The sequence below is a fragment of the Hemicordylus capensis genome, chromosome 2 (assembly GCF_027244095.1).
Source record: "Hemicordylus capensis ecotype Gifberg chromosome 2, rHemCap1.1.pri, whole genome shotgun sequence".
In the NCBI taxonomy this organism is placed as follows: Eukaryota; Metazoa; Chordata; class Lepidosauria; order Squamata; family Cordylidae; genus Hemicordylus; species Hemicordylus capensis.
The window spans coordinates 108012808-108027073 of record NC_069658.1 but is presented as its reverse complement, the minus strand read 5'-3'; the positions used below and the strand labels follow the sequence as shown (position 1 = coordinate 108027073).

At 43.4% G+C, this 14266-nt stretch overlaps 1 protein-coding gene and 1 long non-coding RNA gene across 6 annotated transcripts in view; one reads left to right on the top strand and one right to left on the bottom strand.

The window, feature by feature from the left end:
- DOCK8 (dedicator of cytokinesis 8) overlaps positions 1–14266 on the bottom strand; it is a 183926-nt gene that overhangs the window by 30696 nt on the left and 138964 nt on the right. For all 5 annotated transcript variants that reach the window (XM_053292960.1, XM_053292963.1, XM_053292965.1 and 2 more), the window contains 3 exons: positions 10813–10965; positions 8918–9076; positions 5344–5444 (listed from right to left, as the gene is read on the bottom strand). In XM_053292960.1, coding sequence (XP_053148935.1) covers positions 5344–5444; positions 8918–9076; positions 10813–10965 — 413 coding nt within the window. The remainder of the gene's footprint in view (positions 1–5343; positions 5445–8917; positions 9077–10812; positions 10966–14266) is intronic.
- LOC128343607 (uncharacterized) lies at positions 1656–10764 on the top strand. Its single transcript, XR_008315605.1, has 3 exons — positions 1656–1956; positions 2460–2570; positions 10115–10764. It is a non-coding gene; the product is annotated as an uncharacterized LOC128343607 (long non-coding RNA).

The window sequence follows — 14266 nt, the reverse complement described above, 5'->3', positions numbered from 1 at the left end:
AAAAGAGACGGAGCCAGGGGCGTAACAAGACTGGAGTGGGCCCAGAGACAAAATTTTAAAATGGGCTCCTTGCTGATACACACACACACACTTCACATGTGACTTGCCTCTGGGGGGGCCCTCAAGGCGTGGGGGTCCCTGGGCAGCTGCCTCCCCTTGCCTAATAGTAGTTACGCCCCTGGACGGAGTCCTAGGAACATAGGAAGCTGCCATATACTGAATCAGATCATTGGTCTATCTAGCTCAGTATTGTCTATAAAGACTGGCAGCGGCTTCTCCAAGGTTGCAGGCAGGAATCTCTCTCAGCCCTATATTGGAGATGCCAGAGAGGAAACTTGAAACCTTCTGCTCTTCCCAGAGCGGCTCCATTCCCTGAGGGGAATATCTTACAGTGCTCACATGGGGTCTCCCATTCAAATGCAACCAGAGCAGACCCTACTTAGCTAGGGGAACAAGTCATGCTTGCTACCACAAGACCAGCTCTCACTCTCTTAAGAGCACTAGGAAGAAAGCACAGGGAAGGGCTACACTTCCCAGCACTCTCTGCATGCCTTTCGAGATGGTGCAGCGACCAAAAGAGGGCTTCATTTCTCTTAAAGGAGCCACACAACTCTGGGCAAAGCATAAGAATGGCTGTCTCCACAAAGTGCCAGGGGGATTGTGCAGAGCATTCCGCTTCAGCCAAAGCTTTGCACAGCCCCAATGAACAATTAATCAGGAAGTCAACTTAAGGTTGATGGAGGCTGCCATTGGCCCCTGAGTCTTACAATGAATAACACTTATCTAGTCAAATCCCCTGCCCAATGCAGGAATCTGCTACAACATATTCTCTATTTGCTCTGTATTCAATAAGAGTTTTCGATATCATTTTCATAACTTATTCTGTTCCACCAAACAGCAATGTTCCTAGAACCCAAATACAACTATAACGTCAGGAACCTTCCTCCCAGCATTCCCCTAACACCTTTCATAAGCTTTTATCTTTGGTCTCATGATAAAAGATTTGTGTTTTTTAAAAAAAAAATCTAAAAAACCTTTTCAGAGCAGTAAGAACACTTTTTGTTTTTTCTTAACTTGTTAAATCCCAAGGATGAATTTCTTGAGCTAGAACAGTGCTCCTAGAAAACTACAGAAACAGCTTAGAAAAAACACAATTAATTCAAATCAACAAATGTTAATCAATGTGAGCCTTTGCTGTTCTTAACATATTGTCCAACTGAATGAATAGTGGGCAGGTACAGATCTAGGAAGATACTGAAAGGCATCATCTCATACTGCGCAGGAAGAGGCAATGGTAAACCCCTCCTGTGCTCTACTAAAGAAAACCACAGGGTTCTGCAGGTGCCAGGAGTCAAAATCAACTTGATGGCACACTTCACCTTTACAGCACCACTAGCACCCCCCATTCACATGCAAGAATGACTGTTTGGCAAGTAAGGCATTTACTTTGCCAGTGAGAAAATCAACATGATAAAATGGTGTGATGAAATGGATTACAATTAGAAAATATTTGCTTGTATATACAGTATGAAGTTATAAAGTTATACTGTGATGAAGTTATACTGGAGGTTTTGTACTGAATGTAGGAGAGGCAGCAAAAGCACTGTGGTGATTGGGAGGTGGGGATTCTATATGCAGATTGGGAGAAGGAATCCCTGACAGTTAAAGTCAGTTGAAGCAAAACTGTTACTGGTTAGAAGATATGCATTATTGTAGCTCTGTGTTATATTTATTTTAAACAAGAATAAATCCTTGGTCGTTGTTTATCCTGGGTGGCAACATTTACTGTCAATTCCCACGTGAAGATAGAAGGAATGTTATGTTCTGCCAAGACAACACAGCTATCCTGAGATCCTTGAAGGCTCAGGGTGAGTGCTGAAAGTTTCCTCAGGTGGTGACAGCAGCTGATTATCTAGTTACAGACATCTAAAAACCTCATGGTGAGGTGTCAAAAGGGTAAGTCTCAGCGGCCATTTCTCCTGGGCAAGTGCTTGAGCATGTAGTGGCTGACCAGTCCTCCAGTTTCCACTCTTGGAGGAAACAGACTATCTAGATCCATTTCAATCAGGCTTCAGGCCCAGCTTTGGAACAGAAACTGCTGTAATAGCCCTGTGGGATGACCTATGCTTTGAGAAAGGCAAGGGGAGTACAACCCTGTCAATTCTCTTGGATCTCTCAGTGGCTTTCGATACCATTTACCATGGTATCTTTTTGGATAGTCTAGCCAAGTTGAGTGTGGGAGGCACTGTTTGGAGGTGGTTCCACTCCTACCATAAGGCCCGTTCCCAAGAGGTGGTTCTGGAGGGCTACTACTCAACCCCTTGGCAGTCATGCTTGGGGTTCTGCAAGGTTCCATTCTTTCCCCTATTTGTTCAACATCTATGTGAAACCGCTGGGAGAGGTCATCCAAAGATTTGGCCTGAGGTGTCAGCAATATGCAGATCTCTCATTTTCATCAGACACAGGTGAAGCAGTGACTGTCCTGAATCGGTACTTGGATGCAGGTGAATAAGCTGAAACTCAATCCAGACAAGACAGAAGTACTGTTGGTCGGTGGTTCCTCTGCCCAGGTGAATTATGTTCAGCATGTTCTAGATCGGGCTGCAACGCCCCGAAGGGCTGGGTTGGCACTTTGCGAATGTTCATTGATCCAGCACTGTCACTAGAGGCTCAAGTGGTCTCTGTGGCTCGGAGTGCCTTTTATCAGCTTCGGCTGATAAGCCAACTGCAACCTTATCTGGACAGAGATAGTTTGGCTACAGTTACTCATGCTAACCTCTCGCTTAGATTACTGCAATGCATTGTATGTGGGGCTGCCTTTGAAAATGGTCTGGAAGCTGGTACAAAATAGGGCTGCAAGATTAACTGGGACTGGATGCTTTGATTATATTACGCCAGTGCTTCATCGGCTGAACTGGCTCCCAGTCCATTTCTGGGCCCAATTCAAAATGCTGATTTTAACCTTTAAAGACCAAATGGCTTGGGTCCGGGCTACCTTAGAGAACGCCTTCTTATGTATGATCCCCATAGCACGTTGAGGTTATCTGGAGAGGTCCTTCTCCAGTTACTACCAGAATATCTGGTGGCAACTTGGAGCCGGGCCTTCTCTGTAGCTGCTCCTGGCCTATCGAATGCACACCCAGCAGATATCCATAATTTAGGCTCATTGTTGGCCTTTAAGAGAGCCCTACAAACTTACTTGCTTGGCCTGGCCTTCCAAGGTTTTTGAATTGTTTTTAAATATTTTAATTGGTTTTAAATGGCTCTGAATTAAAACTGAAAAGTTTTAAAATTCTTTTTATATTGTTTTAAGCAGCGTGTTTTTAAATGGTGTTTGTTTTTTTAATGTTTTTTTAATTTGTTGTGAATTGCCCAGAGCCTTTGGATGGGGTGGTCTAGAAATGCAATAAATATATAAATAAATAAAGGCTTGGGACCAGGTTACCCGAGAGAGCGTCTTGCTCAATATGTCCATACCTGAACCTCTTCGGAGGCCCTCTTCCAGGTGCCCCTGGCAAATGAGGTGAGGTGGGTCACTACCAGAGAGAGGGCCTTTTCAGTGGTTGTACCCCATTTATAGAATAGCCTCCCCAGTGAGGTTTGCCTGGCTTCGTCACCTTTTAGATGCCAGGTAAAGACCTTTTTGTTCACCCAGGCCTGTTAAATTTTGGTTTTCAGATTTGATTTGATTTTTAACTAATTTTAAAATGAATTTTTAAGTTGCTTTATATTCTATTCTGTATTTTCTTTCCTCCTTTTTTGTCTGTTATAATTTAATGTCTTGTGTGTTTTTATTGTATGTTTTAATCCTTTGTTGTGAGCTGCTCAGAAAACAATGTGTTATGGGGCGGCTAACAAATAAAGTTGTTTATTAATTATTATTCTCCTCTCCTCCACTAAAAGTGGTACAGCATAATGTTAGATTCAGGTTGTTTTGTGTTTCTCTGTATAAACAGAGGATGTCACTGACCCTATTATTTCATTTCTAGAATGAAGTGGGGTGGGGAGGCAAATTGCAAAGGCAAGAAGATCCCACATACACATACATTTTGTACAGCCCAGACCTAAGGGGTCCTTTAAATAGAACCTGAGCTGCTCACATGCTACTCATTAAAAAGCAGTCCCATATAGGCCAGGTAACATTTAATGGGCCCTTAAAATTCAGCTGTATCCTTGGTAAAGAGGACTGGAATCCCCTTGAGATTTGCTCCCATTATTACCATGTTGATTTCCACCCTTGCAAAATAATGAGGCTGCTCTCATGAGTAGCCTAGCCCAGGCTAGGGTAACCTAGGCTAGGCTAGGCTGCTTGGGGTGCCAGGATCCATGCGGATGCTGGTGTTCCACCCACCTAACCCCACTTCCTAGCCCAGCTCTTAGCAGAGGTTAAGGGAGCAAGTAATCCCTTAACCTGGCTGCTGGAATTGTGTGTCTCCTCAGGCTGCAAGGAGGCACAGAGACACAGAGGCACAGAGATGGGCATTTAGAGCACCCGTCTGAGGAAATTCCCCCAAGGCACTGTGCTTCTTGCGTGGCGACGTGTGGGATATCCAGAGGCAGAGAAAATGAGTCCTGGCCTCTGTTGATCCACACTGCTGGGAGTAGTGCAGATAGTGATCCGTGCTGATCCTGGCAGCTCAGGTTGTGAGGGTGCAAAGCTTGCACACCAAAGACACAAACATTGATAGTCTGGGGGAAGGTAGGTTGAACCCTGCCTTCCCCCCTGCCCGTGCATCTGTCCTCCCCACCCTGGCATTGGTTGTGTGAACAACCTCATTGTCCGCTTAGGTCCTAAGGACATGGTTACCATTACCACAGATGTAAACTTGCTTAACAGTAGCCAGAGGTGCTCTTACCCCTAGACTTTGGGGCAGTTCAAGGCCTCCACATCCCCTGGGGGCCCCCAAATCCGCTTTAGTCTGTCCTGAGTGGTGTGGTTTGTGCCCTCAAAAACCTATGTGTTAAAAAAGATGCTTAACTTGCAGTGGGGGAGGGTGGGAGGGTGGGCTCCAAAGGCCTTTAATTACCAGGCTCCAAAATTACCTAGGTGCACCTCTGACAGTAGCCCCTATGGTTATTTCCAAGGAACCCAGGAAACTGTAGTCCTGTGGGCAGGAGAAAGGATCTCTAGCAGAATCTGCAGCACCTCAAATAAAATTACAATTTCAAGTATTTTTTGGTGGAAAGCCATGACATTTGAACTGATATACACATGTTTTGCATATATGCCCTCAATGCGATGTTAATTACACACAAAATATTTTGCTGAAGACCAATTTAAACCTCCAAGATTCTGACTCATTTATTTTAAATTGACCAAGAGAAATAGTAAGAGATTTGCACCTGTACATGAGGTCCATGAGCATCTCTGGGTCTTCCTGAAATTCTCGCATTTTCACTGTGTCTGATAAGATGCTGTTCAGATTACTCAATAACTCTTGCACCTAAACAAACAGGGGGAAAAACTCTAGCTTTTTCATGTGCCCTCATTAAAATTAACATATCATTGATGCACAAAGGAAGATGGTCATACACAGTCATAATGGGGACTTCAACAGACACATTCAGAATAGAATTTGGTATATGGTTTTGAAACAGAAATTATGCTCATCTGCATAAATGTGGTTGATGTTGATGTTTTGAGCACATGGCATTGTATCATAATATGTGTTTTCTGGAGTGTTTATCATAATTATAGGGGTTTTTTTGAAGAGAGGTGACCATTCCCTGCAACAATGAACTCAGGTGATCAAGTGCCTCTGTCAGTTTGCAAGTAAAATAGGGTCACCCATGAAGAAGGAAGTAGTTTTACATACTTGGGGGAATCCTTAGATATACAAAAATAAAAGTCTATAAATTAAAATAAAAAGTATATTTTAAACCAAGCCCTCAGAGCCCTGAGAGCTTCAAGGACCCTGTAGAATGTCGAGATCATAGAGCTGACATCTAGACTAACAAAGCTACAGCAGAAGCACCAATGTAATGCACCACTAGTGTGTGTGTGATTCCAACCACCTCCCCCTCCTCTAGAAGCATGCTATGTCACCCAAAAATACGTCTTTGAGGGCTGCACAACCCTCAGGGACATTTTTTGGGTAGTTGAAAACTCACTCTCCTCCTGATGAACAAACAGAAATATAATGTCCAAGATGTTTTGGCTTCCACCTTCTTCAGTTGCTCTGATGTTATATGAAAGGTACAGTAGCTGCAGTAAGAATTATAGAATGCCCATGATGGAATGCTGAGCAGTTAGGATTGGCTGCTGCACTCATGCCATGTGTTGTTTTTGAGGTGGAGGCCTCCTGGCTAGTGTCCCGAAAGCATGGATTCCAAAGCTCTCTATTGCTTCCAGTTTCATTACATCTGATGGCATCTCTGTTGCAGTGACTGACAAATCAGATAGTGTTTGCCAGTGTTAAAATTTTTGGCTATTGGTTGGTCTAATTTTTGTTGTTGTTATAATTGCAGACTTGCAGTTATAATTGCAGTTACTTGTTGTCTTAGTCACGTACTGAATAATGTATCCTGGTTATTTGTATTCAGTCAGGTAGATCACATTACAGAAAATATAACTGATGCTCTGTTTGATTTCATATCTTCTTCCAGTCCTAGTACTTTGAAAGTAGTTGTGTCACAGAGATAGATACAGATGACTCATAGTTTTTAATCACAACGGTGTGATCCTGGATTCCATGACCTACATACGTGCTTCCATAATCACATTATATTTCTGTTTATTAATTATCAACACCACACACAAAAATATTTGTGCACATTCAGTCTTTTGTCTGCCTGGGAAAGCATATGGCAGAAATAAAATCTTGGTTTATAATCTTAGGATTATCTCGAAGGTTCTAAGGCTAGATTATTCATGTCGAGGGCAGTTCACATCATCAACAAAACAGATACAATCTAAAGTAAAAGATTAATAACGTTAAACAAGCTAAAAGACCAGGCTAAAACCAAATTTAAAATTACAAATTTTAAAAGTTTTGAATTAAAGTTATTAATAGAAAGCTAAAAACTGAAAACAAAAAAGCCCTTAAAAACCCCTACCAGATATAAGCAGCAGATAAAACATTTAAAAGCCTGTTTAAAAAGATGTGTTTTAAATTGTTTTTAAAAAAACACTGAGGGAGGGAGCATGGCAAAGCTTTTCTGGGGGCCCATGACCAAAAAGGCCCTGTCTCTAGTCCCCGCCAACTGAACCTCTATTAATGGTGAGGCCATGAGCAGGGCCTGAGATATCAAGCAGAGGGTCCTGGCAGGTTCATATGGGCGAATGAGGTCTGACAGGTACCCCAGCCCCAAGCCATGTAGAGCTATAAAGTTCAAGACCAACACCTTGAATATAGTCCAGAAGCAGACTGGTAACCAATGAAGCTGCCACAGGATGGGTGTGACACCTATGAAGCAACTTGAGCATCCCTGCAACAGCATTCTGGACCAGCTGAAGCTTCTGAACCATCTTCAAGTGCAACCCATGTAGAGCGCATTGCAGCAGTCAAATCTGGACGCTACCAAAGTATGAGTGACTGAGGTAATGTCTGACTTCTCCAAGTAGGGTTGCAGCTGGTGCATCAGCCATAACTGGTAAAAAGCACCTCTGCACAATGCCACCACCTAGGCCTCCAAGGACAGCATTGGGTCCAGAAACACTCCCAAGCTGCAGACCTTTCTTTCAGAAGGAGTGTGACCCTCTCCAAGACTAGATTTACCTCATTACTCAAATGGTCATTTACTAACCCAGAGCTTTTCTGTCTTATCTGGATTAGGTTTCAGCTTGTTTGCCCCCATCCAGTCCAGAATAAGGGTATGCACGAACCACATGTGTGGACACTGTGTACATTCTGGTGCCTCACACAGGTGCTTGAGATGAGTGCTGCCCCAGCAGAAAGCTGCATGGGGTGGCGGAGAGCAGCTAAGAACCTGCTCTCCTCTTTCTTAAAGCTCCCGCTCCCCTTCCCGTGGTGCTAAAACAGTGCTTGAATTTCAGTGCATGCACATCCTTAGTCCAGAACAGTCTCCAAACCCCAGTTCAGAGCATCCACTGCCTCCCTGGTGTCTGCTGACTTAAAAGATAGGCAGAGCTAAGTGTCATCACCATATTGATGACACCACAGCCCACAACAACAAATGACCTCTCTCATAGGTTTCATGTAGATATTAAACAGCATAGGAGACAGTATAGATCTCTGTGGTGCCCCATAGGCCAAAGTCCAAGGGATGGAACAAGCATCCCCCAAGACCACCTTCTGAGTACATCCCTCCAGGCAGAAGCGGAGCTACTGTATAACCCTGCCCGCAAATCCCAAACCAGAGAGACCACCCAGAAGAATACCATGGTCAATGGTACTGAAAGCCACTCAGAGGTCCAGGAGAATCAACAGTCACACTCACTCTGTCTGTCTCCCAGCGTAGGTCATCCACCAGGGTAACCAAGGCGGTTTCTGGCCTGTATCCAGGCCAGAAGCCAGACTGGATAGGATCCAAGTAATCAGATTCATCCAGGGCTGCCTGGAGCTGAGATGCCTCTCAAAGGTTCTATTCCTGCTATTCTTCAATTACAACCTCTTGGCAAACAACACAGCACATTTGTGCTTCTCCATTGGGCTAGCTTAAGATACCAAATGGGTTTCCAGACTGTTCTACTGGTTGTGTGTGATTTGTATTGAAGGTGGTTTCTCTTTATTGCACTGAAGATGAGAAAGGCTAAATTTTTAAAGAAAGATTATAGGGAAGACAGCATGTGAGACTTGCTTTCTCACATGCATGCCTACACATGCAGTTCACATTATATGACTTGTACCAACAGTTTTTTGTGAATATACAATACTTAGGTTTTGGCCAATAAGTTATGTACAAATATAATGTGTGAATGTACCCTAAAACACCAGGACAAACAAAATGCCATTACCTGTGCTGGGAAGGCAGATGGCTGCATTTCCACATCTTCCTCTGCATATGCCAAAATGGTTCGTAATGACCTTCTGAGATACTCCTCGTTGAAATCCGATGTTTTACCAACCAGAGAAGCCAGTGACATTGTCACCTGCATTTTCACTCTTGCAAAATTCTTTTACAGGGCAGAAGAAGAGAGCATTAGATTATGCAAGTCCATGCTCTGATGTTTCATTAGCAGCAGGCTGTGAGCTTCCATGTTCATGAGGTTTAAATGTTCACATCTTTCCAACAGTCTTAGATAGAATTTGTTATAACCTTTGGAATTAAAGGCAACTTCACACGTAACAGCAACAAGCAAGTACAGAAGAGCCACCAGTTTCTGCTCAGTGTGCGCTCCCATTACCGCCACCACTTCTGTGACGTCTGTACCCTCCAATGTCAGGCGTAGAATGTCGGTAACCCACCTCAGCCTGACATTCGGAACCAGACATTTGAAGTCAGTTTGACAAAGTTGGGCTTTGGTGGGTTACCAACATTCTCCACCTGACATTGGAGAATACAGATTGCACGGAAGCAATGGCAGTAGCAGAAGTGCATACTAGGTGAGAACTAGTGGCTCTTCAATACTTACTTGTCACCATTATGTGTGAAGCCGCCCTTTCAGAATCAGGATGTAATCCTATGCATGCTTACGTAAAGTCCCATTTAACTCAATGACTGATTTCCTGACTAAATTACTCAACAGAAGTCCAACTGAAATCACAGATGCACCTGCCCTCATGGGTACGGCGTTTCTCTGTGCACACAAATGCCACTGTAACCATAAGCAGCTAAGGAGAGGGAGGGAGTGACAGCACCAGGGTGGGACTTCCTACCCGCTTTTGATGCTGTAATCATGAGAGGCACTTGTCTGATTAGGGCTATTGAGTTTGCCACCCACAACCATAACTCCTAAATTTTCCAAGTTTGCTTTGAAAAACACAAGCAAATCTTACACGCGTTAATCCCAAGCCATGGATCCTTTCCTAGGCAGAACAAACAAAGATCGTGCCTATCAGTAGAAGGGATCTTTACCTCACAGGACCTACATTTTTTTTTAAAAAGCCTTTTTAGAGTCCATAAGAACAAGAAAAAGCAAAGCTGTAGGAAGAGTTACACTCCAAACCAGAAAAGAGTATCTACATATGTTCTCACTGTTCTTTTCCCGCAGATAACGAGTCTCCAAAAAGGAGCCAAGTCCACCCGGTACTGCTACTCTGGCAGTTGGAAAGGAACCAAGGTGCTAATGCTTTAATCACCCTTCCCTAACAGTCATGCTGTCAGCATTAGTGTGATGTCAGAGCAAAACCTTAATGCTGAAGGACGTTTCCCGAAGGGTCAACTGCATGGCCTTTGGGCTGAATGCACAGGGGACCACGAAAAAGAGGAGCTAGATACCACTAAGAATAATAATAGAATAAGATGGAGTTACACCATTTAAATATAACATTTTATCAATCAAACAAAAAAAAACACTAGTCCGATTTTTATTATTCGCCCCTTCACTATTTTCTAATTCTAAATTTCAAATTAAATAATTTTTGATGGCTGGCATACTAACTCTTTTAGATTTTAAATATTTCATTGTTCGGTCAGGGATTCAGAGTTGCAAATTCTATACATCCAGAGCAAAAATAATTGGTCAATGTATCCTTTTGATATGCCGTAGGCTCCAAACTCCATTAGGCACTGGCAAAGGAGTATGGGAAGGCCATTTGCAGCTAGAAGGAAGAATGGCTACAAATAGAAATTACATGAATCAGAGACTGTGAAGATGAATGACCTGTAATTCTTCTGGGGGGAAACAAAGTGTACATCCAGACTGGTTCAGGTTATGAGTGGTACCAATTGTAGTATTCATTATCTTACACTGCTGGAGCTGAAACTGTATCTCATGAGGAGATAGAGGGTAGCGCAGGCTTGAATCCGAGTGGCATCAATACCGCTACTGCATTGCTGCAGGACTCTTTGACATAGGTCAGCACATTGCTCCACTTCCTCTTCAAACAGCACGTCTCCAAACTAAAAGAAGCAGAAGAACATATTGAAATGTGGTGTCGAAGACAAGATCATTTGTATACCTGGTGAGAACTAGCAACAGCTATTTAAAAAAACTGCCTCTCCTTTCTTCACCCTGAGGCGACCGCACCAAATCTCTGCACCCTTGTACAACAGATTTCTACTGTCCAACTGCCCATCTTGATTAAGGTTACCCAAGAGATGCTGCTGCGTTTATGGCAAGATTACAGCTGGGCCCCTGAACATTCTGCACCAGAGTAGCATGGCCAAATAAGCAGACACCTCATTCTGGACAACAATCATGTATTTGTTGCAGAACGTATGATCTGCCTCCATATAAACCTCCCTGGTTAAACCTTCCATAAAGTCATTATGTAAATTAAACAGAGCTGAATCTTATTTTGCATGATATTCTGCTTGTAAGATCCAGTTATTCAAAAGTCTTCTAGGCTTTGGGGCAGGAAAATAGGATGGAAAGATTAGGGAAAGGCAGAGAAGTGGAAGGACAAAGAACTGCGCAAGTCAAAGTCCCACCCACGGCCACTGGGGACCTCTGCCCAGCCATTGTAATCTCCAAACCTTCCCATTCTCAGGTATTTCTCTACATTCATAGCAGTTAGGCTGGCTCCTACTGTCTAACACAGTCTCCTCTTTTGGGGTGCAGAAGCCTTGCCAAATTTTCCAGACCTGCCCCTGCCTACCCACCATCCTGCCAAGCTCCCCACCTGCCAAGGCCCCATTCACCCACCACCACTGTGCACTCTGACAAGCGCTAGCCCCCTTGGTGCCCCTGCCAGCCCCTGACTTGCCACTCTCACCTCCCACTCTCCTGCTGCTGCCACCAGCAACAACACTTCCTGGGAGTTATTCACACATGCCTTCATGCGGCAGAGTATCTGAAGAGCGAATCTGCTTTGCAGCAGATTTGCAAGATGTTTATTTGGGGGGGTTAAATGGACAGTTCACATAAGGTTGGCTCCTGTTCACAATCCCTGGCAGATCTTTTTCCTGTGTGTTCTCACCAGTTTGCTCTGGGTTTTTCCTCCAACTAATCACAAATCACATCACAGAGAGAAGGAGGTGAGAGAGCGTTTTTGTTGTTGTTAGTTTGAGCTAAGGAGGAATGGAAGACTGGTATGACAAGTTGCCAAAAGTTGGATCAAATAGCAGAATGCTTAACCTTGCCTTTGTGAGTGATTGCCTTCATCACCTCATGTCCCGTCCCCCCCACACAAACACACACACCCCAGACGATTTAAGAGACAGAGAAGTTTAAAGCAGAAATAAGAGCTTTTTCTCTGTCATGAAGAAAATTGCAGGCTAATGGAATCAGCTTAGACAAAAAGGCTCAGGTTACATCCATTCCGCATATCTAAAGCCTATGCAAACTTTCCTTCATTGAGTTTTGAAAAACGCCAAATTAGTGGCATGGCCACTCCACACTCCAAGGGGAAAGTGGCAGGCCATAACAGAAGCCTCCATTCCAACCCCCCCCCCCCCCCCCGCCAAAGCCACTACAACTAGAGAATTTTTTTAAAGCCGGACATACTTCAGGCTAAGCCAGAATGTGCAGCCTTGATTCGGGGGAAAACAGAGTCTCATCGGTACTGGTTCCTGATAGCCCACGGCTACTTCAGGGTAAATGCAGCTAATATGTGGACTGGCACATTCCATTCCGGAGGAGATTCAAAGTAAAAGCCCTGTGTGTAAAGCCTCCTGGTCAGTACACATGGCTGTAAGTGGCTGAAGGAGACACTGAATGGGACCTTATTCATTTAAACACTTACTGGATATTTTTTGCATATTCTTAGTGTAAACTATCTGAGATACTATCTTAGCTTAAGAATATAATCAATGACTTTTTCTTTTACCTTTAATTTGAGGTAAAATTTAGGCTAGGCAAGTAAATTTTAAAAAAACTGGAGCAACAGAGGACCAAATATGTGCATTTTTCAAAGTTAATATCACTTTGAGTAAAAACCAATGGTCGGGGCCCAAAAAAGTACCGCCTCCATAAATACCCCACTCAGATTTTGGATATGTTTCTTGAGATACCTTCCTGAGTACAAAAAAACAATGTCAGAGAAACTAAAGAAGAAAAGCCTTTACCTCAGTACCTTCCTAGGAGTTGTAGGCTTCAGGATAAAAGAAAGAACAGGAAACAGGAAGAAAGGCCCAGCAGGAAATGCTGGCCACACACCCCTTAGGCAGAGAGGCATAAAAGAAGAAGATGATAGATAGGAGAGGTCAGCTTATTGCAGAGCTCCTGAGCAAGGAATATGACTGACAACTGACCAAGGTGAATACTACCACCTGGTGGCTGAGTCTGGTAAGGTAGTGAACTCTTTTAGTACTAAACAGACTTAAGAACTGTATAGAGCCATGATAAGATCTTAAGGCAAGCAAACCTTCCATACAAGGAAGGGGGCTTCACCTCTGAGGCAACCCACCCCACTTCTTCACAACCAAATTTCATTTTTATTGCAATTAGTTTGATGTTTAACCATAAAATGACTGGCCTGTGGGCCGCAGAACAGTGACCTATGCCATTACTCTAAGTATGGAACACAGTGGTAACCTCATAATGTACAGTGGCAAGTCATTTTATCTGGAAGATACTATGTCACAATAGTATTGATTGCTTCAGGAAGATATTTGCATGGATAGCATGAAATAAGAGCTTAGCAATGATTTTCACAACTACCCATGGGACTGCTCTATAATTAAGGCTGTCAATCAAGCCAAACGGGCACTTATTTGGAAAGGGCATCCTAAGTTTTAAAATATACATATAAAGTGCATTGGCACAACTTTTTAAGAGGCTTTTATTTCTTCTGAACTACTGTTACTTTTGACAATGAAACGCATCCCTTTGCTATGTGGCAAATTTAGTGAATGAAGCCCTTCTCTTACGCTTTTCCTGGGTGACAATGAGCAGTCTGTTGTGACATATCAAACCATTGCACAAAATGCTGCTTTGGGTTTCAACTTCTTGGTTCACTTGGGACTTTCTCTCACAAGCTGGCATGTCTTTCTCTGCTATTACGAACATGATCTAAGAAATAACCATCAATCTAACTTTACTTCATGTATGTTGTCAGCAACATTTTCAAACTCTGGGCTTAGCACAACTGGGCTTACCCAATTGCTTAGCACCTCTGCACAAATACCTCTGTACATAGTACTGTATTTGATGGCTGCAGCACTTGAATGAAAATGCATCCATGTACTCTGAACACAGGGAAAGGTTTGAACTCTGATAATATGCCCTTCAGGACCCCCAAAAAGGAAGATGAAGACAAAA